This window comes from Lagenorhynchus albirostris, chromosome 1, assembly GCF_949774975.1.
Source record: "Lagenorhynchus albirostris chromosome 1, mLagAlb1.1, whole genome shotgun sequence".
NCBI lineage: Eukaryota > Metazoa > Chordata > Mammalia > Artiodactyla > Delphinidae > Lagenorhynchus > Lagenorhynchus albirostris.
Genome location: NC_083095.1, coordinates 28,510,986 through 28,535,094, shown reverse-complemented (window position 1 = coordinate 28,535,094; position 24,109 = coordinate 28,510,986). Strand labels below are relative to the sequence as shown.

Genomic DNA, 24,109 nt, shown 5'->3' with positions numbered 1-24,109 from the left:
CAAAACAGAAAAAGCAAAAAGACTATTCACGATCCCCAATTACCTGAAGATGTTATCACCACCACCCCTATCCCTCCCCCCCAAAAAATAAGAGATGAAGGAGAAGATTAAACAACTAATCTCACAAGGCTTGAGGAATCAAAGGGACTGAACAGTGAGGGGAAGTTCGGTCAGTCATTAATTGACTTGACTCAGCCTGTTCGCGGGGGAGCTGCTGTCTGAAATGGGGCACCACTTCCTTAGCACCATGATATGCCTGCCAAGTGGGCTGGTAACCATACGTTCATACGTATCTGACTCACCTCAAACTGCGGCAGGAACGTGATTTGGGTGGAGGCACCCCCCAGGTCCAGAGTCCCCACAGTCTCCTGGCTGTGGCCATGCAGCTGACCTGTGAATGAGAGCCAGCTCTGAACATTTCTGTTTCCTGGACAGCCCAACACTCCTCTGTCTGCAATTTCTCTCCTGCTCTTGTCATATACTGGAGGAATTCTGTAAATACTCCACTGCTTCCCAGCCCCAAAGGCTGCCCACAAATGCTAACCTAGAAGGACTCTTGCTGCAGCTGAGGCCTTGAAGGCAGGTAATAGACACTAACTTTCTGTCTTTCCTCCCCACCCTCCTTCTTATTAAACAAAAGAAAGAACCTGGAGTGAACGCAGAAAAAAGTGAACAAAGAAAAAAAAGGTATTTTTGCTCCCTGACCATGTGTGAAACCCAGTTAAGGTCTTCGATAAACTTGAGAATATATTACCTGTCAGAAAATTCACAGTAACCCAAGCTAATATGCCTAAAAAAGGAGAGAAAGACAAAGATTATATCCAGAGCATTTTTTACCCCCGTTCCCTAGCCCCATCTTTGCTCTTTTTCTCTCTAAATTTCATGTCTAAAGCATACATTTCCCTCTCCCCATCTTTCCATTTCCTGCTATCCCCTTCCTCCTTGCTTATTTGTTCTCCTTATTATTCTCCTTACTTAGTTCCTTTTTTCTTCAGCACCCCCATCCCTGTTCCCAGTTCCTTTAATCAGATCTTTTATTAACCCTGGCCCTCTCCCCCTAGAACATACATCAATACCTCTCTCACCTTCATAGGATCCATCCATGATGCTAACACTGTCATCTGGTACCAGGAAAGGTGACTTCCTGAAGATCTCTTTTACCTAGAAAAAAAAGAAAGAAATCTGGATTCCCTAAGGCAATAGATTTCCGCATTTTGACTGTATCCTATAATGCTTAGAAAACTACACTCCTTTTCCCCAAGAAATTAGAGAAGGAACTAGACAAGAAATTATTGGTTGCTTGTAAAAAACAAAAACTACCTCAAAGAGCAGAGCCTGGGCTTTCTTTTCCGGCAGTAAGCGCAGTCCCGCTGTTGCCCTCAGGACCACTGGCGTTCTCTTCCAGTGACTTCGAGGGATTGAGTCTTTGGCCACCTCTAAGAGTTCTTGAACAGTCTCAGCACCCTTCAAAAGAGATGATTCACGTATCCAGTGAACAGTTCATTTAGTGGAGCTTGTCTATTCCCTCAGCATGCTCTGGGAGAGTACAGGAATGAGGTGGCAGAGGGCTCCAACCCTTCTCTGCTCCATAGAGCAGAAACCTAAAGAAGCGGGCTTCCTTGAAGAAGGAGAAGCCATTTCATTTTGATTAAGTTATAATAAAAATGATTCTTGGGCTTCCCTGGTGGCGCAGTGGTTGAGAATCCGCCTGCCGATGCAGGGGACACGGGTTCGTGCCCCGGTCCGGGAAGATCCCACATGCCGTGGAGCGGCTGGGCCCGTGAGCCATGGCCGCTGACCCTGCACGTCCGGAGCCTGTGCTCCGCAACAGGAGAGGCTACAACAGTGAGAGGCCAGCGTACCGCAAAAAAAAAAAAAAAAAAAAAAAAAAAAAAAAAAGATTCTTTTACAGTGTGGTCATTTTAATTGTTATTTTATCTCAAAAATAAAAGTTAGCTTCACAGGGGAGTTCCCTGGTGGTCTAGTGGTTAGGGTTCGGTGCTCTTACTGCTGTGGCCCAGTTTCAATCCCCTGTTGGGGAACTGAGATCTCATAAGCAGTGTGGCACAGCCAAAAAAAAAAAGCAAAGCAAAGAAAAATGGCATCTAATATGAAAGAATTTCATATTCATTCACTAATAACATATTTTTAAAAATTAGCTTCAGGCCAGAAAGTTGGTATGGTGAAGGAAACAAGGCTTGGAGTTAGAAGACTTGCTCGCTAGCCCTGGGGCCTAACATAGGTCACTTGGCGCTCCTGGGGCTTGGTTTCCTCAGCTGTGAGATGGAGATACCATCATACAAAACTGTTGTATGCGTTAGATGTGGCAGACTGCGTGGAGCTGCCACAAAAATGCCAGCTGCAGCTGTTATTATGCTACCCCTTTTATGACTTCTACAAGGACAGAACACAGCAGGTTCAGTTTTGCATTACCAGCACCTACCTGCATGGCACACGGCAGATGTTCAAATTATGATATGTTAAAAACCATTATTTTAAAGCCATTGTTTCTCTGAGTAAACATCTGTTCTGACAACACGCTGCCTCTTAATCATTATAATTATTAGCAACCACAACACAATTTTACTCTCCAAATGTCAAATCAGTTTCTAATAATGTGGTTGCTTTCAACAGCTCCTAATTTTCTAGCACATTTGCCATTTCATAACAGCAAGCTAAGAAAATAAACATCCTCTCGGTTGTTCAAGTTCAAGCCATTTTTAACATCAAGTGTTCCTTTAGTTAATGATTACACTTGTGACACTGAACAACACCTTTATATATGCTACCAAAGTTCAACATTCTGCCTTATTCTAGTTTATATCATCGTGGCCTCTGACAGGGGGTGCTGTATGTTGTGAGAGCTCAAATGTGAAATACAGTTATGACAGAACTCTACATTCATCTTCTATTACTGAAAATTTTTGTTGTCGTGGGTTTTGCCCAATTTCTAGAATATAAGCATGGTTCTGTGCTGTACAAGGGCACTCTGAAGTGGAGTTCACTGGATCTATATTCCCTTAATTGCCGTGTGTATACCTCCTACCTTATAGAACTTCACAAGCATTTTCTGCATCTACATTAAATGATGCAGTTGATGGCTTCAAATCAAAATCTTAAACAGTAAATACAAAGAGCGCAGCTTCTTTTTCTTTTTTTTTAACATCTTTTTTGGAGTATAATTGCTTTACAGTGGTGTGTTAGCTTCTGCTTCATAACAAAGTGAATCAGCTATACATATACATATATCCCCATATCTCCTCCCTCTTGTGTCTCCCTCCCACCCTCCCTATCCCCTGCCTCTAGGTGGTCACAAAGCACCAAGCTGATCTCTCTGTGCTATGTGGCTGCTTCCCACTAGCTATCTATTTGACATTTGGTAGTTCTTGAAAGACAGTGTTATCCCTGCATGGCCACAATCTATTTTCACACCTCCTTCTACCTAAGCCCTGGTGAGCCTGGGGTGTACAATTACTGTTATCCAGGAGATTAGCTAGGACAGAAAACTGATCTCACACATGACCTCAATATCAGTAGTGGACAGCATGAGATATTTAACAGCAGTGGTGTGGTAAAGTTATCAAGGCATTTGAGAATCGAAACATCTAATTGTAAAAAACTCACCTGCTTAGGTTGATCTACAAAAGCAGAAAGTCCTGGATTCACAGAATCAAAAATTTCCCCTTCCAGAATCGGAAGCTGTCCTATGTTGTCCATGGAGCAAAACAGAAGAGAGATGGCTGATTATCAAAAGTTAGGCTGTCTCTGGACTTCCCTGGTGGCGCAGTGGTTAAGAACCCACCTGCCAATGCAGGGGACACGGATTTGAGCCCTGGTCCAGGAAGATCCCACATGCCATGGAGCAACTAAGCCCGTGCGCCACATCTACTGAGCCGGCGCTCTACAGTCCGTGAGCCACAACTACTGAGCCCATGCACCACAACTACTGAAGCCCATGCACCTACAGCCCGTGCTCTGCAACAAAAGAAGCCACCACGATGAGAAGCCCACGCACCGCAACGAAGAGTAGCCCCAGCTCGCTGCAACTAGAGAAAGCCCACGCACAGCAACAAAGACCCAAGGCAACCAAAAATAAATTAAAAAAAAGAAAAAAAAAAGTTAGGCTGTTTCTGATTCTGGGCTCTGTATCGTATTAACCTGCTACTTCCCCCAGATATTCCAAGTCATCCCACCTGTGAGGAATGGCTTGCAGGAGTATTGGGTAGGGGGATAGAGGATGAAAAGTAATCACTGAGGGTCCCTCTGCCATTTCTCTGGTGGACACCTAGCTTCTACTCCTTTCCCTAGACTCTGTGTGTAACTTGAGGATAGAACACTGAATATTTAGAAAATGTTAATCTTCAGGGTCCCCCCATCCCCTTTTCCAAGGATGGTAGTGATCTTTCTCTCAAGACCACTCTCAATATTCTGGACTCTGGAGTAATAGTCACCTTTAGAGAAAAGGAAAGACACATTACAGCTATACTTCTTGGACACATGGGTTTCAGACTACAGGCAGTCCAGATCTCTCTTAATTTCACACTGAATTAAACCATATGTGTTCAGTTATAGTCCAAAGTGTTCTCTGAAGAAAGACATTCAGTCGCTGTAAGATTCTGTAACTGACATCACACACTCTCAGCACATTTATTTCTGGGAGGAGTTGCTAAAGTATGGATTTGTCGACTCTGGTAAGGGTACCAGTTGCACGTACCTGGTAATTTCTGCACAAAGGTGTAAACATGAATTCGAGTTCCAGTGCTCCCTGCATCAAACATAATTCCATACAAGGTGCTGGCACTGACATTGATGGGGCACATGGAAGACAGGAAGACACCCTCAAACCAAGTCTGTTGGTCTCTGTGGAAGACAGTGCTGCAAACACAGGACACTACCAGCATGAAAAAGGCTGTCCCCTGGGAAATGGCCATTCTCTTCCAAGATGTAGTGAGTCTTTTGTTACAGAAGCAGTGCTGCTAACACACCTGCAGTGGCTTATAGGACAAAGACACGCAAGGTTAGACCAACTGGCCTCTTTGTTTACACTTGTAAAAGAAGAAACATCCGTTACAGAAATCCCACCCCTTTCCCTAAGCTGCTCCTTCTCTATTCCTAATAACCAGCACAACAAGCTAGACCAGGGTGACATAGGCTCTTAGCACCTTTTCTGAAGGGTATCTGGTTGCAAAGGGACATTGGGATTTGAAATATATTTTCCCATGCTCTGCTTTTAATTGTAGGGTGGATCTCACATACTCAAAGGCTCTCTCTGCCACCCTGCTCCTAATGTTGAATCTAATTTTTTTCTTTCCATTTTGATAATTTTGTCTTTAGACCATATACTAACACTTCCTCTCTCTTTCCCTCTCTTTCTTCTTCTTCTTCTTTTTTTTTTTTTTGCCGTACTGCGTGGCTTGCGGGATCTTAGTTCCCTGACCAGGGATCAAACTGGTGCCCCCTGCAGTGGAAGTGTAGAGTCCTAACCACTGGACCGCCAGGGAAGTCCCTCTTTCTTCTTTTTGACTGATAAACAGAAGCTTCAATTTCTGAAGTTATAAAGTTATAAAAAAGTTACAAAGTCCCTGGTATTGGGGTGTTCACAGCCTTTAAAAATCAGGCCACCTGTGACAACAATATGGCCAGTGGCTTGCACATTCAACCACATTTTAAGAAAATAAATCAACTTAATTCAAAAACACTTAACTAGACCATTATGGTTTTTAAAACATCCTTCACAGGTTAGGCCATGTTATCTCCATAAAACTTAGAGCAGGTGGGCAAATTAAGACAGAAAGGCTCAATGACTTGATGAAAGTCATAAAGCAGGTCAGTGGTGAGTTATGGCAAGTTACTGCCTGTATTTCTTAACATGTCCTTAGCAAGACAAAAAACTTATAAGTGCTCAGCACTGTTTGTTCTGGATTTGTATATCATGGTAGGTTGGGTACAAATGATGCAGAAAACCTAGAATGAGATACATGGAAAAATGTCTCCTGCATAGGCTGTATTTTCTCCTGGTATTTATGAAGAATGCCGTATCTATTCTCTAAGATTTAAGGCTTCCTTAATTGCCCTTTATGTACTTTGCTCAAAACAGTTTTGGGTCTTCTGATCCAGCTTTCACCTCTGAACTTCTCCTTGTGTGAGTCATAGCTACTAGTTAAACAAGATCTAACTCCAAAGTCCCCATTCCCAGTCCGCAAATCTCTAACAGAATACTTGGTATATTTGGAGTACAGATTGAGGATCCTTAATAATTCTCAGGTTTGTTGATCTCCCAGGGTTCATTTTATCAAAATGCCTCCCTTCCCAGGTGACATATCATATAAAATAAAGCTAATTAAAGTTAATTGCATTTGGAATGTAAAACTATTTAAAATAACTAGAGTTGTTCTGAAGTACCTCAAAGGCAGAGTTAGAATTATCAGTTTGAGCACTCTTCAAGGCTGAACTTCTGTCGTTAAGAATGAGAGCTACTGGCTAAGGAAAGGAAAACTTAGAATCTCAAACAAAGGAAGCTGATCTCAGGAAATCAACCACTGCAACGGGGCAGCTGCTTGGCCAGATTCGTACTCACATCTTAAATCACTCCCTTTGGTGGATTCTTCTTTTACAGCAACTAGGCTGGTCATGTGGATCAATCTAAAGAACTGAAAAAAACAACCTTTCAGATTCTGAGTATTAACAGATCACTGCCTTGTCCAAAGCTCAAACCACATTTGGACATTCCACATTCCACATTCTCATTCTCAGGAAGTGTATTTAGGGCCTCTCCAGTCACCAGCCTGCTTCCATCACTATGACTGATTCCACAGCAACTTCTTCAGGGCTCACTCATATTTTCTCTATTATTGTGGTTTCTGAAAAGAAACTGCTCCAGCTACTGTTTCCATTAAGCAAACATTTGTTTTCTTCCAAAAGAAATTTCAAGGAGAAAAAAAAATGCATAATAGGTATCTGTTTTCATGAAGTGAAAACTGCAGTCCTACCAGGTGTTCAGTGTAAACTAAACAGTAGATTTTAGAAAAAGCAAAGGATGAACACATAAAACGCACCTTCTGCTCTCAACCCTTACCTTCTAACACCACTTCCAATCTCATTTTTAAGATTAGCTACTTTAAGGATGGTATTAGAAAGGCTTACAACTTAGAGCACATATAATGGTGCACTATTTTACATGACACAACCTACAAGGCTTGCTCAAATGTCCCCTTCTCAGAGAGTCCTTCCTTGTCTACTATATTTAGCATCGCAACCCACCTGGTCACATGTGCGTCTTCTACCTTCCTTCCCTGTTTGTTTTTCTCCACAGCACTTCTCACCTTCTAATACACTACATAATTTAATACTGGCACACGGTACGTGTTGAATATATATCCTGAAGGGATGAACAGTGATCCAGTGACTCAGGGACTGAATCTCATCCATTTAATAAGAATATAATAGCTGACTTCTTTCCCGAAGGAGATTAACTACCCATCCATGGGAAGATCATGATTCCAAACTTCAAAGGATGGATTGTTTCTCCCAATGTGTTAATTATTTACAAAGTTTTATACGCTACTCAAAATAATGTACATAGACTGAAGAGTATATATCAGTATATTTAAATCGACTCCTTTCAGAATTGGTCTTCTCAATCTCTCTGGCTATCTCCTTATTCACCCCCAACAAAGCCCTCTCTTCAATTCTTTTGAGACTTCGGTGCCAGCTAGGGTTTGTCACTATGCCCATCTCCTTCTAAGGTCTTTTCAGTGCATCTTTGTCTCTGTAGTAAACACCAGTCCTTCCTCCTCAGCCTCCCCAGAGCATCACACTCTGGATTCCCTTCTTCCATGTCACCCAGAGCTTGAGTCCACAATCCCACAGGACGCGGGCCCCACCTGTGTGCTCACCTGCTCGTGCCTGCCCGATCTCTGTGAATCCTTGCTTTCACTGTTGGTTGCCTTTTGCTCTTTGCTCCTAGTTCAGCCTTTCTGAATCAAGCTAGCTTCGTGAATCACATTCACCTTTGTGCTAGTTTGCAACTAACACATGGCATTCTGCTAACTCACTCCCTTCTGTATCCTTCATTCCTCCCTTATCTACCTTTTTTCTGAGTATATATACATGATTGTCTGGTTCATCTACTTTTATAATAGTTAAGTGCCAACTGGCAGAATTACTGCCTATAGGGCTGAAGTTGCTGAGGAACTGAATTCTGTGTGGTTTCTACATAGGAGATTATAATTAATGTTTTTACAACATTATTTAATAATGCTATGTTTACAATTAAAAATATGTAACCATGTAAGAATATTATTGATTCATGTTTTTACAACATTAGCCCAATAGTAGAGAAGTGAACAGTTCTCCTCAATAGCTTCCATCCTTGAGATGAACTTAGAAGGCTGGCATTGAACTGTCTAATTAATAAGCATCACTGAGTTTCTAATATATACCAGACACTGTGCTAGCTTCTAGATACAAAAGAGAATTCAAATATAGGCCCAGCTCTTGAGATCTCAGCTTACTAGAAGGAACAGACAAACCAACAGCTATAATGTACTGTGGCAAGTTCTCTGACAGAACTATGCACAGGGTATGACAGCAATGGACATAAGGGACAAGTAACTCATCTTAGAAGGAGAAGGATGGAGGTGGAAGGGAGTGGGAGGCTTTTTAAGGGACGAGAGGCATAACCTGAGTCCTGAATCAGAGACAGGAATTACCCGGGGGAAGTGACACAGGAGAACCTTGAGAACTTCATATATTAAGAGTTCAGTATGGCTGGAATGTAGAGGTGTACCAGAATAAAGAGGACAGGTGTGAGAAACCACTGTTCTGGAGGCATCAAATCAGATTTCCAAATGAGTGGGCTTGTTTCCCTTATACAGTTCCATGGTGACACCTGACAGTTATTTATGGCTTTCTATTCCCCCCTTAAGCAAATATCTATATTGACTGACCTGAATAAAATGACAGTATTTCCCAACAGTGTAAAATAATGGAATGAGAGAGGTGACTGGAAAGGTCTACCAAAACGTCTGAAAACACTGAAATGTAGAAGCTCCCACTGCCAATTCTTCTGAGTTCCACAGAATAGCTGGCTTCAACAAAGTTAAAAATTAAACATAAAGCAAGTTTAAAGTGTAACTAGAATGAAATTTTTAAACAATAAGCTGAACCATGGGAATGGATTAGCCAAAACACCCAGAGCCTAAGTTAGCCAAGCAAAGTAAAACCAAGGTGGGTCTAAGAAGGTAAGTCTGAGACAGATTTCAGCACGGTAAGCAATGCCTCATTTGAGGATGTAACTTAGGACTTCATACCCGATACCAAGGGCCAGAGCCCTGGAACACTTTGCTATTTGAAGGATGTATAGGTGAAGGTACATAATATCTTTCGTATTTCTAAAGCCAAGTACTGAGCGGGGAACATGTCAGACATCAGGAAATACGTCCTAAATGGACTTGGTACAGTTGGGCTAATGGTATCTGCAGACAGGAGCGCTGGGGCAGGCAGCACCCTCTTTCCCAGTGTCTTACTCTGGGGCAGGCAGCACCCTCTTTCCCAGTGTCTTACTATGGCTATGTATCACATCCACAATTCCCATTTCCCCTCCAAAGCAGCCTATAGGAGTGCTACTCAAGGAAGTATATTTATTCACATATTCATTCGTTCATTTAGCCATTCCAGAAATTATCAGTTGCCTAGTGCTACTTATAAGTATAGCAGGCAAAGATGAATCATCTTAGACCTGCCCTTTACGAGACTACTGTAGGGCTTCCCTGGTGGCGCAGTGGTTAAGAATCCACCTGCCAATGCAGGGGACCTGCTGCGGAGCAACTAAGCCCGTGTGCCACAACTACTGAGCCTGCGCTCTAGAGCCCGTGAGCCACAATGACCGAAGCCCGTGCGCCTAGAGCCCGTGCTCCGCAACAAGAGAAGCCACCGCAATGAGAAGCCTGCATACTGCAGCAAAGAGTAGCCCCCGCTCGTCACAACTAAAGAAAGCCTGTGTGCAGCAACGAAGACCCAATGCAGCCAAAAATAAATTAATTTTTTAAAAAAAGAGAGACTACAGTAAACAGGAAAAAAATACATGTCCATTTAATTACCTTTGTAAAGTTAAAATGTGACAAGTACCACAGTTCCATGCTCTGAGATTTCAAAGCAGGGAGAGATTACTTCCAGCTGGGATGATCAGAGAAGGCCTTGTGAAAGCGGTGGCATTTGAGGATACTGAAGAGGGGAACTAGGGACAGGAGAGGAGCGCTTTTCAGGAAAAAGAAATAATATGAATCAAGACACGGATACATAAAGGGGATGGGGGAACCCCAAGGGATAGTAAACAGAGCAGTTTGACTAATTGTAGTAGAAAATAAAATTGTAAAGGCAAACTGAGGTCAGATAGTACAACACACCAAATACTCAGCTAAGGAATTCAGACTTTACTTTGCAGGCGATGGGAAGCCATTGAAAATTTTGAGCAAGGGAGTGTCACAAATATGAACCTGGCAGTTACATGTAAGAAGGATTAGGGTGGGGAGCCTTGGTAGGTTCCACTCACTTGTCTAGTTCTACAAGTGTTTACTGGTGCCTACGAAGTACCAGGTGCCAGAGAATTAAAGGTGAATAAACAGACTTTTTAATTCAAGATGCTCAGAGTGTGACAGATGTGACAGATACATATACAAATAACCACATCTTTTAAAGTTAATAACAAAAATGCAAAAGGAGCCCAAAGCACAGATGACTAACTCTACCTAGAGGATAAGGAAAGGCATTTAGATGACATTTAAACTGATTATGAAAAATGAGCAGAAGTACCTACATTAATAATAGAGACATGTGGACAAAGAGCAGAGGGACTATGAAAAGATGAAAACAGATAGCAGGGAAACTATGGATAGTCTGACTTCATTTTTAAATTTCCTCAAGAATTTTCTGTCATATGGATTTGAGAAACAAAATGAAAACAAAAAAATAGAAGATCAGAGGGGAAGAGGTATAAGAAGGTTAGCATTTAATGCAGAGGAAAGACTGTGGCCAAAGGAAAACAATCTGAGGTAATAATAATAATAGCAGCTATTATTTATTGAGATCTTAGTATCTGCCAAGCACTATGTGAAGTATTTCACATGGATTATCTCATTTAATCTCACAATACCACCCAGTGAGGTAGTTCTATTATTAACATCCCCATTCTAGAAATAAGAAAACTGAGGCTTAAGTAATTGAAGACCACACAGTAGATAAGTGAAAAGAGCCGGAAATCAAACCCAGATGGACTAATTCCAGAGCCCACAGTTTTAACTGCTAGGTCACAGGAAAGGTCAGCCAGTGTGGGACTAGGGAAAGGTAGCTATGGGGGTGGGGAAGACAGTGCAGAGCAGAGAAAGATGGTCAAAGACTGGCATCAGATGTGAAAGTCTTAACAGTAGCTTGATCTCTTTCCTGTGCATGACCAGGAGCTTTTGATCTGTTTCCTGCTGGTCTACCTTTATTACATTTCCAGAATCTGACCATTTCTGACCACTTCCACCAAAACTGCCTTGGCCGGAGCCGCCATCATCTGTCATATGATTTACTCTAATATTGTCCTAACAGATCTCTTTTACCCTGACTCCCCTAGAGTCTATCTTTAACAAGCAACTAAAGTCATCCTTTAAAATGTAAGTTAGAGCATGTCTCTCTTCTGCAAAGTCCAACAATGACTTCCCATTTCCCTCAGAGTAGCAAGGTCCAAACAATAGCCTTCACGGATCCACCTGCTCTGCCTCCTACCCCATTACCTCTCTGACCTCATCTATGACAGTTTTCACCTCACTCACCCCACCCACACTCTGTGCTTAAACGTCACACATGCTCCTGCCTTATGGCCTTTGCTCTAGCTGTCCCCACTGTCTGGAACAATCTTTTCCCATATATCCACTTGATGAATTCCTGCAACTCCTTCAAATCATTGTTCAGATGCCCCTTCCGTATAGGGGCCTATCTTTACTACTCTAAGCACTCTCCCTCACGCTCCCCTACCTCCATCTGCTTTCTCAATCCCCCTTACACTGGTCTACTTTTTTCCTCCACACCACTTATCAATTCTAACATACTAGAGAGATTATTTACTATGCTTACTATCTGCGTTTCTCTGATAGAATATAAGCTCCTTGAGAGCAGAAATCTTTTTCTGTTTTGATGTAGCCCAAGCTCCTAGAAGAGTGTCCATCCAGTAAGGTGCTCAATGAGAAGTGACAATAGGAATAAAGTGCAAAGTGACATAAAAAGGGAGAATACTTTCATAAATAGTTAAACTTTTAAGAGAGAATGATTAATGACTACCTATTCAATTTGCTTTAGGAGAAGCTATAATTTTCTTTTTCTGAACCTATTAGTTCTATAGCTAAATTCAATCTCTCTAACCAAACACATTCAACTGTTAAAACTGTGATAAAGTGATTTTCCAAAAAAAATCTAAAAGATAGTAAACACTGTTTACATTGTCCAAATTCTCTTCTACATATCTAACCAATAAATATTTTAGGATACTGTACCTTAGTTATCTATTGCTGCACAACAAATAACCCCCAAACTTAGTTGCTTAGAATGACAATAAACATTTATTATCTCATAGTTTCTAGTTCAGGAATTTGGGAGTGGCTTAATTTGACAGTTCTGGCTCAGGGTCTCTCATGATACTGTAGTCAAGACGCAGGCTGGGGCTGCAGTCATCTGAAGGCTTGGATAAGGCTGAGGACCCATCTCCAAGATGGCTCACTCAATGGTTGGCAAGCTGATCTTGGCTGTTGGAAAAAAGTCTCAGTTGCTTCCCACATGGACTCTCTATAGAACCTTAAATGTCTTCATAATGTGCTGGCTGGCTTCCTCCAGAGTGGGCAATCCAAGAGAGAGCAATGCTTTGTATGACCCTTCAGGTCATACACTATCATTTTCCCCATATTCCATTGGTCATACAGACCAATGCTGATGAAATGTGCAAGAGGACTACACAAGGGCACAAATACTAGGAGGTGAGGATCAATGGGGCCATCTTGGAGGCTGGCTACTGCCAGTTATAACCAGTATTTGTATAGTATTTTGTATTCAGCCTTTTCTTTCCAGTTTACATATATTCCTATTAACACAACTTACATACTTCTTGCTTTAGAAACTATATGTTATTCCAATGATATTAACTCTTTTTCATAAATTTATTTATGTTTTAGTTTTGGCTGTGTTGGTTCTTCGTTGCTGTGTGTGGGCTTTCTCTAGTTGCGGCGAGCAGGGGCTACTCTTTGTTGTGGTGCACAGGCTTCTCATTACGGTGGCTTCTCTTTGTTGCAGAGCACAGGTTCTAGGCGTGCAGGCTTCAGTAGTTGTGGCTCACGGGTTCTAGAGCGCAGGCTCAGTAGTTGTGGCACACGGGCTTAGTTGCTCCGCAGCATGTGGGATCTTCCCGGACCAGGGCTCGAACCCGTGTTCCCTGCATTGGCAGGTGGATTCTTAACCACTGTGCCACCAGGGAAGTCCCTCCAATGATATTAACTCTTAAAAATTAAAAATGTCATAGACTTTTAACTCCTCTGAAAATATCATATCCCACCACTTGAAGCCATTCATTTTTTCTGTTACAGTCCCAATATTTTACTTAAGGAAAAGAATTAAAGTCAGAAAAACTACAATTCAAACAATGTCCTGCTTGTTTCTAAGAGTGAAAATGAGTTTAAATACTTCAAATAAAAGTCAGATAATTTTAGAAAAGAGTAGGAAGAAAAGAAGTGAGTCATTACAGATATCAGTTAATAACTGAATAATGAAAATTAAATACTAAATCAAGGAAGATACAGAGTGAAAATATATTAACAGAATAGCAACTTTCTTCATGCTACATACAAAAGAAAAATTCTAATACGATGGTAGTATTAATAATTAATACTTAGGAATCTGCCTGCCAATGCAGGGGACATAGGTTCAAGCCCTGGTCCGGGAAGATCCCACATGCCGCGGAGCAACTAAGCCTGTGCGCCACAACTACTGAGCCTATGCTCTAGAACCCGCGAGCCACAACTACTGAGCCCGCGTGCCACAACTACTGAGCCCACGTACCACAACTACTGCAGCCCGCATGCCTAGAGCCTGTGCTCCACAACGAAGAGAAGCCACCGCAATGAGAAGCCTGCACACCACAACAAAGAGTAGCCCCCGCTTGCTGCAACTAGAGAAAGCCCGCGCACAGCAATGAAGATCCAAAGCAGCCAATAAATAAATAAATAAAAATAATTAATACTTAAGTACTGAAGAGATATTTGGTAGAAAGGGATAAGACTGACAACTGGCACAGATTTGAAAACCACTGAAAAATTTTATAACAAGCATTTTTCAAATATTAACTAGATAAAAAAAGGTTTATTAAAAAAAAACAACTTTTATTAGATTGTTGCCAAGGAGCTATAATAAGACCTGTGAGCATGGAAACTACAGGGGAGAGATAGAACAGGAAAAAGAATTTCCCAATAATATGAGTTGTCTCATGTTGGTGGGGAGAGGAGAATTCTTGCCCCAAGGGCTCAGCCCAAACCTGATCACATTGTCCAAGTGGATTCACAAATCAATAGGCTGGTTGAATGAGATTTCTTTCAAGGTCCCTTCAACACTAAGATCAAATACTCTCTCAATAAAGGAATTGGAATTGGTAGTTACCAACAAATATAAACAGATTACTTCTTTCAGTACCTTATTCCACTTTAATAAAATCATTAGACATATGTCAAGAAGGCCCACTCTGTACAATGAACCATCTGAGCCTTATACTGAAATGAGGTCAGGCAGTGCATGATTTCATTGTTCATTGTTTCAGGCCTGACTTAGCTGCAATAATCACCGCATAGGGAAGCTGTTGCTACTGCTGCCTCACTTTCCTCACAAGTCACAAGGCCTTTTCTTCCCTATTCATTAAAAGTAGAAAGTCCTTTAGGTAAGAAGATACTATTAATCAGGAGAGGATTAATATTGCCCCAATGAGCAAATATAATGAAAATCTAAGGTGATAAACTATCTCTGCCTCCAAACCCATATCCACCATGGGAGGCACTTATTTGCAGAAGAGGAATTGCAAGGATCAGTGCCATGTGTCACTGTTTATACTGGAGTTTGTGGGAAGAGAAGTGAAAACATATTTTCCCTTTCTTGTTATCAACTGAAAAACAGCTACTCCTTCAAACATGTTGAATCAGTATGAAAAACTTGAGAAAGGCAAATATTACAATGATACCTCATGTATAAAGCAAGGAATAGGGGTGCCATATAAGTACATTTCCTCAAATGTGTCTTTTTTTTAAAACATTTATTTATTTATTTATTTAGGCTGCATCAGGTCTTAGTTGCGGCACGCAGGATCTTCATTGCTGCACGTGGGATCTTTTAGTTGAGGCATGCGGACTCTTAGTTGCGGCATGTATGTGGTATCTAGTTCCCCGACTAGGGATCGAACCTGGGTCCCCTGCTTTGGGAGCGCCGAGTCTTACCCACTGGATCACCAGGGAAGTCCCTCAAAGATGTCTTTACAATATTTCTTCTCTAAATACCATAACATTTTTATTTTAATAGTGTTTGGTAAACATGTTTCTAAAGTGACATATTTTATTTATGGTTCAGAGTTACGATTATGATCATCAGCTATATTTTTCTGTAAACTTGGGATGCCTTCAGGGACTATAGGTCTGTAGGACTGTCTGCCCTTCTGCTAACTAATAGTCGCAGATTGCTATGCTTTTTGAGCTAGTTTTCCTTGACATCATACTATCTATTATCGCTGATCAGTGTTGTCATGTGCCTGACTCCTTCAATAAGCTGCCATCATCTAATTTTTAAAAATCTTTTGTGGGATATGAACCAGAGAGCCATAATCATGAGACTTTTATGTCAACTTACACAAATGAGGGCCTCTCCAACATATAAGGGGTGTGGAATCTGTGACAGCTTTTACTGGCTCATTGATCCCTTTCCATTTACTATCAGCTCTCAGCTAGGAATAAGAAAGCATAAATCTGACCTATGGAAAAGTAGGGTATTACTTTATATAGGTTACTTACCAATATCTTCTTTTCCTTCTAGGCTTTCGCTTTGTTTCCTTCAACTAATGTATCACTTTTTCAACCTATAGAAGATGGACATGGATACTCATAAGACCAAAGTTCTCTTTTTTTCTCTCTTGTCACTATGCCTATTTTTGATTCAATTATCTCTTTTTGCATTTCTGTTTCCAATCTATTCAGGCTCTGGAAAGCAGATCACCAAGTTAATCTCCTGACTTGTAGTCTAGTACTCTTGGGCTCTTTCTCCTCTTTCACAATTTCTTTTCAAACTACAACTGCAGCCATTCTAATAAAATCACTTGTTTACAAAAGCAGCAATAACAAGGGGAGGCAAGGCACACTCCCTCTGAAAGCTAGAGTACATTACTGTGTAGATGTATGTGTGCACATGTATTGGGGGGCAGTGATTAAAGAGCTAATCCATAAACAAAGTACATAAGTTTATGCACTTTGTGAGGTCTTTTTTTGGCTGTGAAGAACTCAAATACCAGTTGTGTGTTCCACAATGTGCTCGAGACTGGTACTATTACATAATGAGTATGTGGTTAAAAGGGCCTAAGCCAATCCCAGTCCTAGGTACATATCCACAAGATTAAAAACAGGGACTCAAATAGATATTTCTATACCAATGTTCACTGCATTATTCACAACAGTCAGACGTGGAAAAAGCCCAAGTGTCCATCAACAGATGCATAGATAAACAATATAGTATACACAAATACAATGGAATATTCTTTAGCTACAAAAAAGAAGTTCTGATACATGCTATGACACTGATGAACCTTGAAAATGTTACACTAAGACACACACAAAAAGTGTGATTCCACTTACGTGAAATATCTAGAATAAGCAAATTCACAGAGACAGAAAGTAGAGTTTACCAGGGGTTGGGATGAGGGGAGAATGGAAGTTATTGCTTAACAGGTCCACAGTTTTTGTTTGGGGTGATGAAAAAGTTTTGCAAATAGATAGTAGTGATAGTTGTACAACACTGAGTATATAATTCATACCACTGAATTGTATACTTAGAATGGTTAAAATGACAATTTTTATGTTATATATTTTTTACCACAGTTAAAACAATTTTTTCTTTAAAAGCAGAGGGAACCAAGCACTGCAAACATAAGATCATAAGAGGAAAAACTTTGGCTACTATCTCAACAGAGCAACAGTTATGACAATGTTCATCCCTGAACTACCTCATGAGCCAATTATGACTTAAATTCTGAAGGGTGGTACTGATACTCAGAAAACGTCTTTGAGCATCTGAGTTTATATAGTATCTTCTATTCTCCCAGAAAGAGAAAGTTAAACTTACCAATGCAACATAAACCTGAAAATTATACATTTAAGAGAGGATGTGAACAATGTTATAAATTCTAACTATAGGGCCTCCAAAGCAAACATTTTCAAGAAAGGTCTTCTTACATTTTGTTTACAACTTCAATGCTTCTCCAGGTATTCCCTTAGTATTCTAGGATGGAATGAGTGGTATCTACCCCTAAGGATGCAATCTTGAAAACATTTCTATTAAATTTTCCTTTTAAAAACACTTATATTGTATACATGCTAATACACTGTACTCAAAACAAGAGACACCTCAAACTGGCATCTCCAAACATCTCCCTTCCTCCATGCCCCTGCCCCATACAGAGAGGGTTAAATGGATTCTCTAATTTCCTGTCTTTGTTAATGGCACCACAAACTTCCTAATTCACAACTCAAAATCTTCATCACCTTTGAATTCTCCTCTCTCATGCCCAATCTCTTATCAAGGATTGATGATTTTTGCTTTGCAATATCTTTCCCATCTCCTTCTTCCCTCCTAGCTTCTTGCTGATATCTAAAGTCTGGCCTTTATTACTTCAGACTTGGACTGCTATAGCCTCTTAACTGGTCTTCCAGTCACCAATGTCTCTCTTCTCAAACCCATACGCTACTGTCTTCCTAAATACTACTTTCATCGTTTTCTCACTAGACTGTAACCCATATCATGGCAGGGATTCATTCATCTTTGAGAACATTGCATAACCAGGCATATGCAATGGTTAGTTAATTCATCAATGTCTGTTGAATGAATTAATGAATATATAAGTCACATCACTTTCCTTCTGAAAACTTTCATCAATTTCCCACTGTCCATAACAGAAGTTACAAACTCAAATACTGGAATACCTACTGGGGCCAGGCAGAAAATGTAAGTAAGTAAAGGTGTGTGTAATCAACAGGAAGTTGTGGGGACTGTGTAAACTGGAAAGCACATGTCCCATCTTGTCCCCTCTAAAGGGTAAGTTGCTTGCTGTTCCCACAAATTGCTGCCATGATGAAATACAAGCTCAGTATTGCCAGGTCTTCTGATTTTTGAAAATAAGCTAAAAGCACAGATTTCTATGTAGAATCTGGTTTTTAAAATAGTGACAACTAATTCCATTAAAAAAACAAAAACAAAACTCAAAAAACCACCATGCAGGCCAAACAAAACATATCTATGGGCCAAATCCAGCTCTCAAGTTTCAAGTTGGTGACTCTGCTCTGTAGGATTAAAAGACAAACTTCTTGCCTAACATTCTAAGTCCCAGCTTACCTCAACCAAAGTTTTTTGCCCACTACTTTCATACAAAAACCCTTTGCTCTAAGCACACATCAGAGCCACCTGGAGGGCTTGTTAAAACATGGATTGCTGGGGGAATTCCCTGGTGGTCCAGTGGCTAAGACTCTGCACTCCCAATGCAGGGGGCCCAGGTTCAATCCCTGGTCAGGGAACTAGATCCCACATGCCGCCAAGTAAAGATTCTACACACCGCAATGAAGATCCCATGTGCTGCAACTAAGACCCGGCACAGCCAAATAAATATTTAAAAACAACCAAAAAACATAGATCGCTGGGCTTCACTGTCAGCATTTCCAATTCAATAGGTCTCAAGTTGGGACTGAGAATCTGCATTTCTAACAAGTTAGCAGATGATGCTGATACTACTGGTGCGTGGACCACACTTCGGGAACCGTTACTCTAGTTAAATTACTCCTTGTCTCAAGCACACGCTGATTTTGCTCATTTGTTCTACCTTCCCAGAAAGCCTTCCCTTTTACTTTCAGCCTACCTCCTCCTGTAAACTTTCTGATAGTCTTTCATGCCTGCAAATTCCTGTAGCACGTAGGGTCCATATCATCTCCGCTTTATCCATCACTGCTTGGTGAATTTTATTGTTAACTGTTTGTGCATAGCTTCCAATGAGGAAGCTATGTGTATTGTATATTCTCAGAGGTCAATGTCCAGGTCAGCATGTTATACACCTGACTGTAAGCCACTTGAAGGCAGGGCCCTGTCTTGTCTCCCACTGTACCCCTCAAGCTATCAGAGCCTGGTATTCAGTTGGTACTGTACCTACTAAACATTTCTTAAATGAATGAACATTTGACAGATCCATGAAATGAAAAGTGCAGATAAGCAGGTTTGAAATTTGGGTATATGACTTTTTTTTTCTATATCATTTATTTATTATTTATTTGGCTGCATCAGGTCTTAGTTGCAGCACACAGGATCTTTGCTGCAGCGCAGGCTCTTCGTTGCAGCATGCGGGATTCTCTCTAGTCGCGGCACAGGGTCTCTAGAGCACGTGGGCTCAGTAGTTGTGGTGCATGGGCTTAGCTGCCTTGCAGCACGTGGGATCTTAGTTCCCTGACTAGGGATCGAACCCACAGCCCCTGCATTGGAATGCAGATTCTTAACCACTGGACCACCAGGGAAGTTCCGGTATATAACTTTTCTTAAAGAACTGACTTTAAGGGGGGGGGAAAGCGATGGAGGGTGGTGGGATGAATTGGGAAATTGGGATTGACATGTATACACTGATATGTATAAAATGGATGACTAATAAGAACCTGCTGTAGAAAAAAATAAATTAAATAAAATTCAAAAAAAAACCCACCTGACTTTAAGTCCTGTGTAATGGTTTTGTCAGAAAGGACAACTAATAAAAATTGAATATTTTGCAAATAAATTGCCAATAGACAATAATCTGTGGTAACAGATTCTGTATATAAGTAAAACAGTGAATGTTAAACTGATTTGAAAATTTATAAGATTATATCCTTTATCTCCAGGATTCCTTATCCTCTGTAGGGATGTGAACTAGTCATTATATTGTTAGGGGAAACCACTGACTGAAACCGCCCACCCTGGCCAGGCACCACAGTAACCATTTGCATGAGTTATCTTGTGACAGGAGGTCCTGGTAAGGAATGTGGAACTAACAAGCCACCACAAACTGGAAGAATTCGGGAAAAGTCAAAAGAAGAGAGGAGACATGAGTCCATATGTCCTACCAACCTTCCAGAATCCTCCTCACTGGAATCCATCTTGGCTGAGTGATGCGTGTGCCACCAGGAAGGACGCTGAGTCAGAGTGATTGGCCAGAGACAACCCAGAAACTAACCCCATTACCATAAAACCTGAGACTGCGAGCCACGTGGCACAGCAGTTTTCTTGGGTTCCCTTACCCTCCTGCTCTCCACCCGGGTGCCCCTTCCAAATAAATCTCTTGCTTTGGCAGCACGTGTGTCTCCTCAGACAATTCATTTCTGAGTGTTAGACAAGAGCCCACTCTCGGGCCCTGGAAGGCGTCCCCCTTCCTGCAACAATATCACAAGATGATAGCTATTTAATAGAATTCTATATTTGTACCACATGTAATGAAAAAGTAGGATGAAAGTAACTCTCCATGATATTCAGAAATATTGATCAGTCTCCTTCAGATGACAATAAATGCATCCAAGATTCTAAAGGGTGTGTGAAAACAAAACCCAAAACTGTTCACCTGGTCTCTTCTACTTATAAAACAGCATCAGCTATCAGGCAACTTCAAGGATGATTTATGAGTAGAAACTCGGTCTCCAAGCTAAACCAGAATAAAGTCACAGATGACTTTAGAGAGTAAACCCAATTCTGGAACTACTGGAAGAAAAAATTAGAAATAATATGTATTTTGAGATATAATCCTAAGTTCTTATTTGGCTTTTTGGGCAACTCCGCACTTGATGGTATTACAGTCAATGGGACAAGAGAAAAGTTAACATCTTTTGGCAAAGACAGAAAATCCAATTCAGGAAAACAAAACAAAACCAACCCAGGAGCAAATGAAGTACATTTACAGCTTTAGAACTACCATACGACCCAGCAATCCCACTACTGGGCATATACCCTGAGAAAACCATAATTCAAAAAGAGTCATGTACCAAAATGTTCATTGCAGCTCTATTTACAATAGCCAGGACATGGAAGCAACCTAAGTGTCCATCAACAGATGAATGAATAAAGAAGATATGGCACATATATACAATGGAATATTACTCAGCCATAAAAAGAAATGAAATTGAGTTATTTGTAGTGAGGTGGATGGACCTAGAGTCTGTCATACAGAGTGAAGTAAGTCAGAAAGAGAAAAACAAATACCGTATGCTAACACATATATATATGGAATCTAAAAAACAAACAAACAAACAAAATAGTCTTGAAGAACCTAGGGGCAAGAGGGGAATAAAGACACAGACCTACTAGAGAATGGACTTGAGGATATGGGGAGGGGGAAGGGTAAGCTGGGACAAAGTGAGAGAGTGGCATGGACATATATACACTACCAAACGTAAAATAGATAGCTAGTGAGAAGCGGCCGCATAGCACAGGGAGATCAGCTCGGTGGTTTGTGACCACCTAGAAGGGTGGGATAGGGAAGGTGGGAGGGAGGGAGATGCAAGAGGGAAGAGATATGGGGACATATGTATATGCATAACTGATTCACTTTGTTATAAAGCAGAAACTAACACACCATTGTAAAGCAATTACACTCCAATAAGATGTTTAAAAAAAAAAAAAGATAGCAGAGGTGTAACCTCACATCCAGATACTTGCCCTACCTACCAGGACCATAATGATCTTGTCTGCATGAGGATTCAGCCGAGACACTCCACATTTCTATGCTGACCAGGAACCATGCAAACTGGGCAAAAAAAGAATTACAAAACCAAGTCAACAAAACACTAAATGCTTATCCCAAGTTTTAAACGCATTAGCATTCTAAACAATAAAACAAAGCATGGGACTTCCCTGGTGGCACAGGGGTTAAGAATCCGCCTGCCAATGCAGGGGACACGGGTTCGGGCCCTGGTCGGGGAAGATCCCACATGCTGCAGAGTAACTAAGCCCGTGCGCCACAACTACTGAGCCTGAGCTCTAGAGCCCATGCTCTGCAACGAGAAGCCACGACAGTGAGAAGCCCACGAACCACAAGGAAGAGTAGCCCCTGCTCGCCACAACTAGAGAAAACCCGCACACAGCAAGGAAGCCCTAACACAGCCAAAAATAAATAAATAAATTAATTAAATAAAACAAAGCAAATTTATTCAGCGAAATAAACTTCATAGTAAAACTACCTACAAGAAAGTATGAAAGGAAATGCTACCAGATAAATTGCTAAATAGCAACTTCCTACTCTACTATCTGTACCATTGGATGTTTTTTACAAACATATGACTGAATAATAACATCCAGTTCTTTGGCAGAGATGTGGAGGTTCAGAAGACTACAGATTCTAGACCTACATCTACCACAGTGTGAATCTGGGCATTTCTCTTAGTCGTATTCAAGTTACAACAGCTTTAACTACAAAATCAAACTTAAAGTCAATAAAAATATGCTGTATAATAAAATAACTATAATGTACATGTAAGTAAAGTATTATGCATATATATTAAGAAATAATGTTGTTACAGTCAAATTTTCATGTTTATAAATGAGTCTACAGACAACAAAAGTTTTGGACTTTCATATGCACAGTAACCAATTTTTTAGAATGAATTCCAAATGTCAAGCCTCTGACAGAAGATGCCCTACCCTCTCTTTCCGGCAAGTTATCAATAGGGTGCATGTTCAGAACCTTAGACACAAAATCAATAACTTTATAGCTTCAATATGAGAATAAACCCCTTCAATGTATAATTCCACCATGGGCTCATGGAAATGTGACATGCAAATAGAGGGGGGGAAAGCACCAGAAGAGGGTAAGCCACTATCATGCAAGCAAATGGTATGGCTAAAAAGATTTCCAGCGCTCATTAATATTAACACCAATCAGCATGTTCCCCCTAACCACTGAATTCAGAAACAGAAACGACGTAAGTGGGAAAAAAAAGGGGGGGTTTGCATCAGAAACCTCTGGAAAGGGTGTAGGGATTAAGTTCTCCTTAGCGAAATGGAGAAGGAAGATGTACAATGAAGTTTTTAAAGAAATTTAAAATTCAATTTGAAAGGGAGAATAACGCACAGCAGAGCTTCAATCACAAGTTTTCTGTTGTCCCGGCACCTAGAATTCCCTGTCTTCCTCAGTAACTCCCGGACTAACTCACTGAATGAAGGCAGAAGCACAGAGCTCCTCCTCCGAAAAAGGCGAACAGTACCTTTCAGTACTACTCCTTTTCACTGGCGTGCTGGAGGGGGGGGCGGAGGGGGGCACCAAACCAAAACCAAAACGCACCAAAATGCATGAGCTTTCAACTTTACGCGACTCGCAGAAAAAAAAGAGGGCTGCGAACGCAAGAGCTTATTAGCAAATGGGAATCCGGGGCTGGCCCTGGGCGGGCAGCGCCGGCCACGACAGTACAGAACGGGACCGAGGGCCTGACCCCAGCACACCCCTCTTCAAGGACTCTCCACGAGGCCCCGGAGCCTCTCCCAACCCAGGGGGCAGCCCTTCTGTCCCCGCCAGGCTTTCCGACGCCAGCAGCCGCTGCCCGCCTCACCCCCAGCCCCCCTCAGAGGAGTCCTCAACTGCCTCACCAAAAAATGTTTGGCCTGGGAAGCCCGTTGGCTGCGCCATCCCTTACAGAATTAGCAAGAGTTAAAAGCCAGGAGAGGGAGAAGGAAACCCAAAGAGTCGGGGGCAGCTTCGGGAGAGGCGGCGCAGGGACGAGAGCGAGGCTGCCACGGCCACGGTGGCTGCAGCGCGAGGGAAGGAGAGGACGCACGGGCGAGACGCGAAACG

The 24,109-nt window shown here is 41.4% G+C and overlaps 1 protein-coding gene and 1 non-coding gene across 2 annotated transcripts in view; one reads left to right on the top strand and one right to left on the bottom strand.

Annotated features, from left to right (window-relative positions):
• Nucleotides 1-23,809, bottom strand: part of ENTPD5 (ectonucleoside triphosphate diphosphohydrolase 5 (inactive)) — a 36,136-nt gene extending 12,327 nt beyond the window's left edge. The window contains exons 1-10 of the mRNA XM_060139265.1: nt 23,526-23,809; nt 21,991-22,069; nt 16,071-16,135; nt 6,578-6,650; nt 4,715-4,994; nt 3,625-3,704; nt 1,321-1,464; nt 1,086-1,161; nt 755-790; nt 303-391 (exon numbers count right to left, since the gene is read on the bottom strand). Coding sequence (XP_059995248.1) covers nt 303-391; nt 755-790; nt 1,086-1,161; nt 1,321-1,464; nt 3,625-3,704; nt 4,715-4,931 — 642 coding nt within the window. The 5' untranslated portion in view covers nt 4,932-4,994; nt 6,578-6,650; nt 16,071-16,135; nt 21,991-22,069; nt 23,526-23,809. The remainder of the gene's footprint in view (nt 1-302; nt 392-754; nt 791-1,085; nt 1,162-1,320; nt 1,465-3,624; nt 3,705-4,714; nt 4,995-6,577; nt 6,651-16,070; nt 16,136-21,990; nt 22,070-23,525) is intronic.
• Nucleotides 18,764-18,836, top strand: TRNAG-CCC (transfer RNA glycine (anticodon CCC)). Its single transcript has one exon. It is a non-coding gene; the product is annotated as a tRNA-Gly (tRNA).
• Nucleotides 23,810-24,109: the final 300 nt, after the last annotated feature.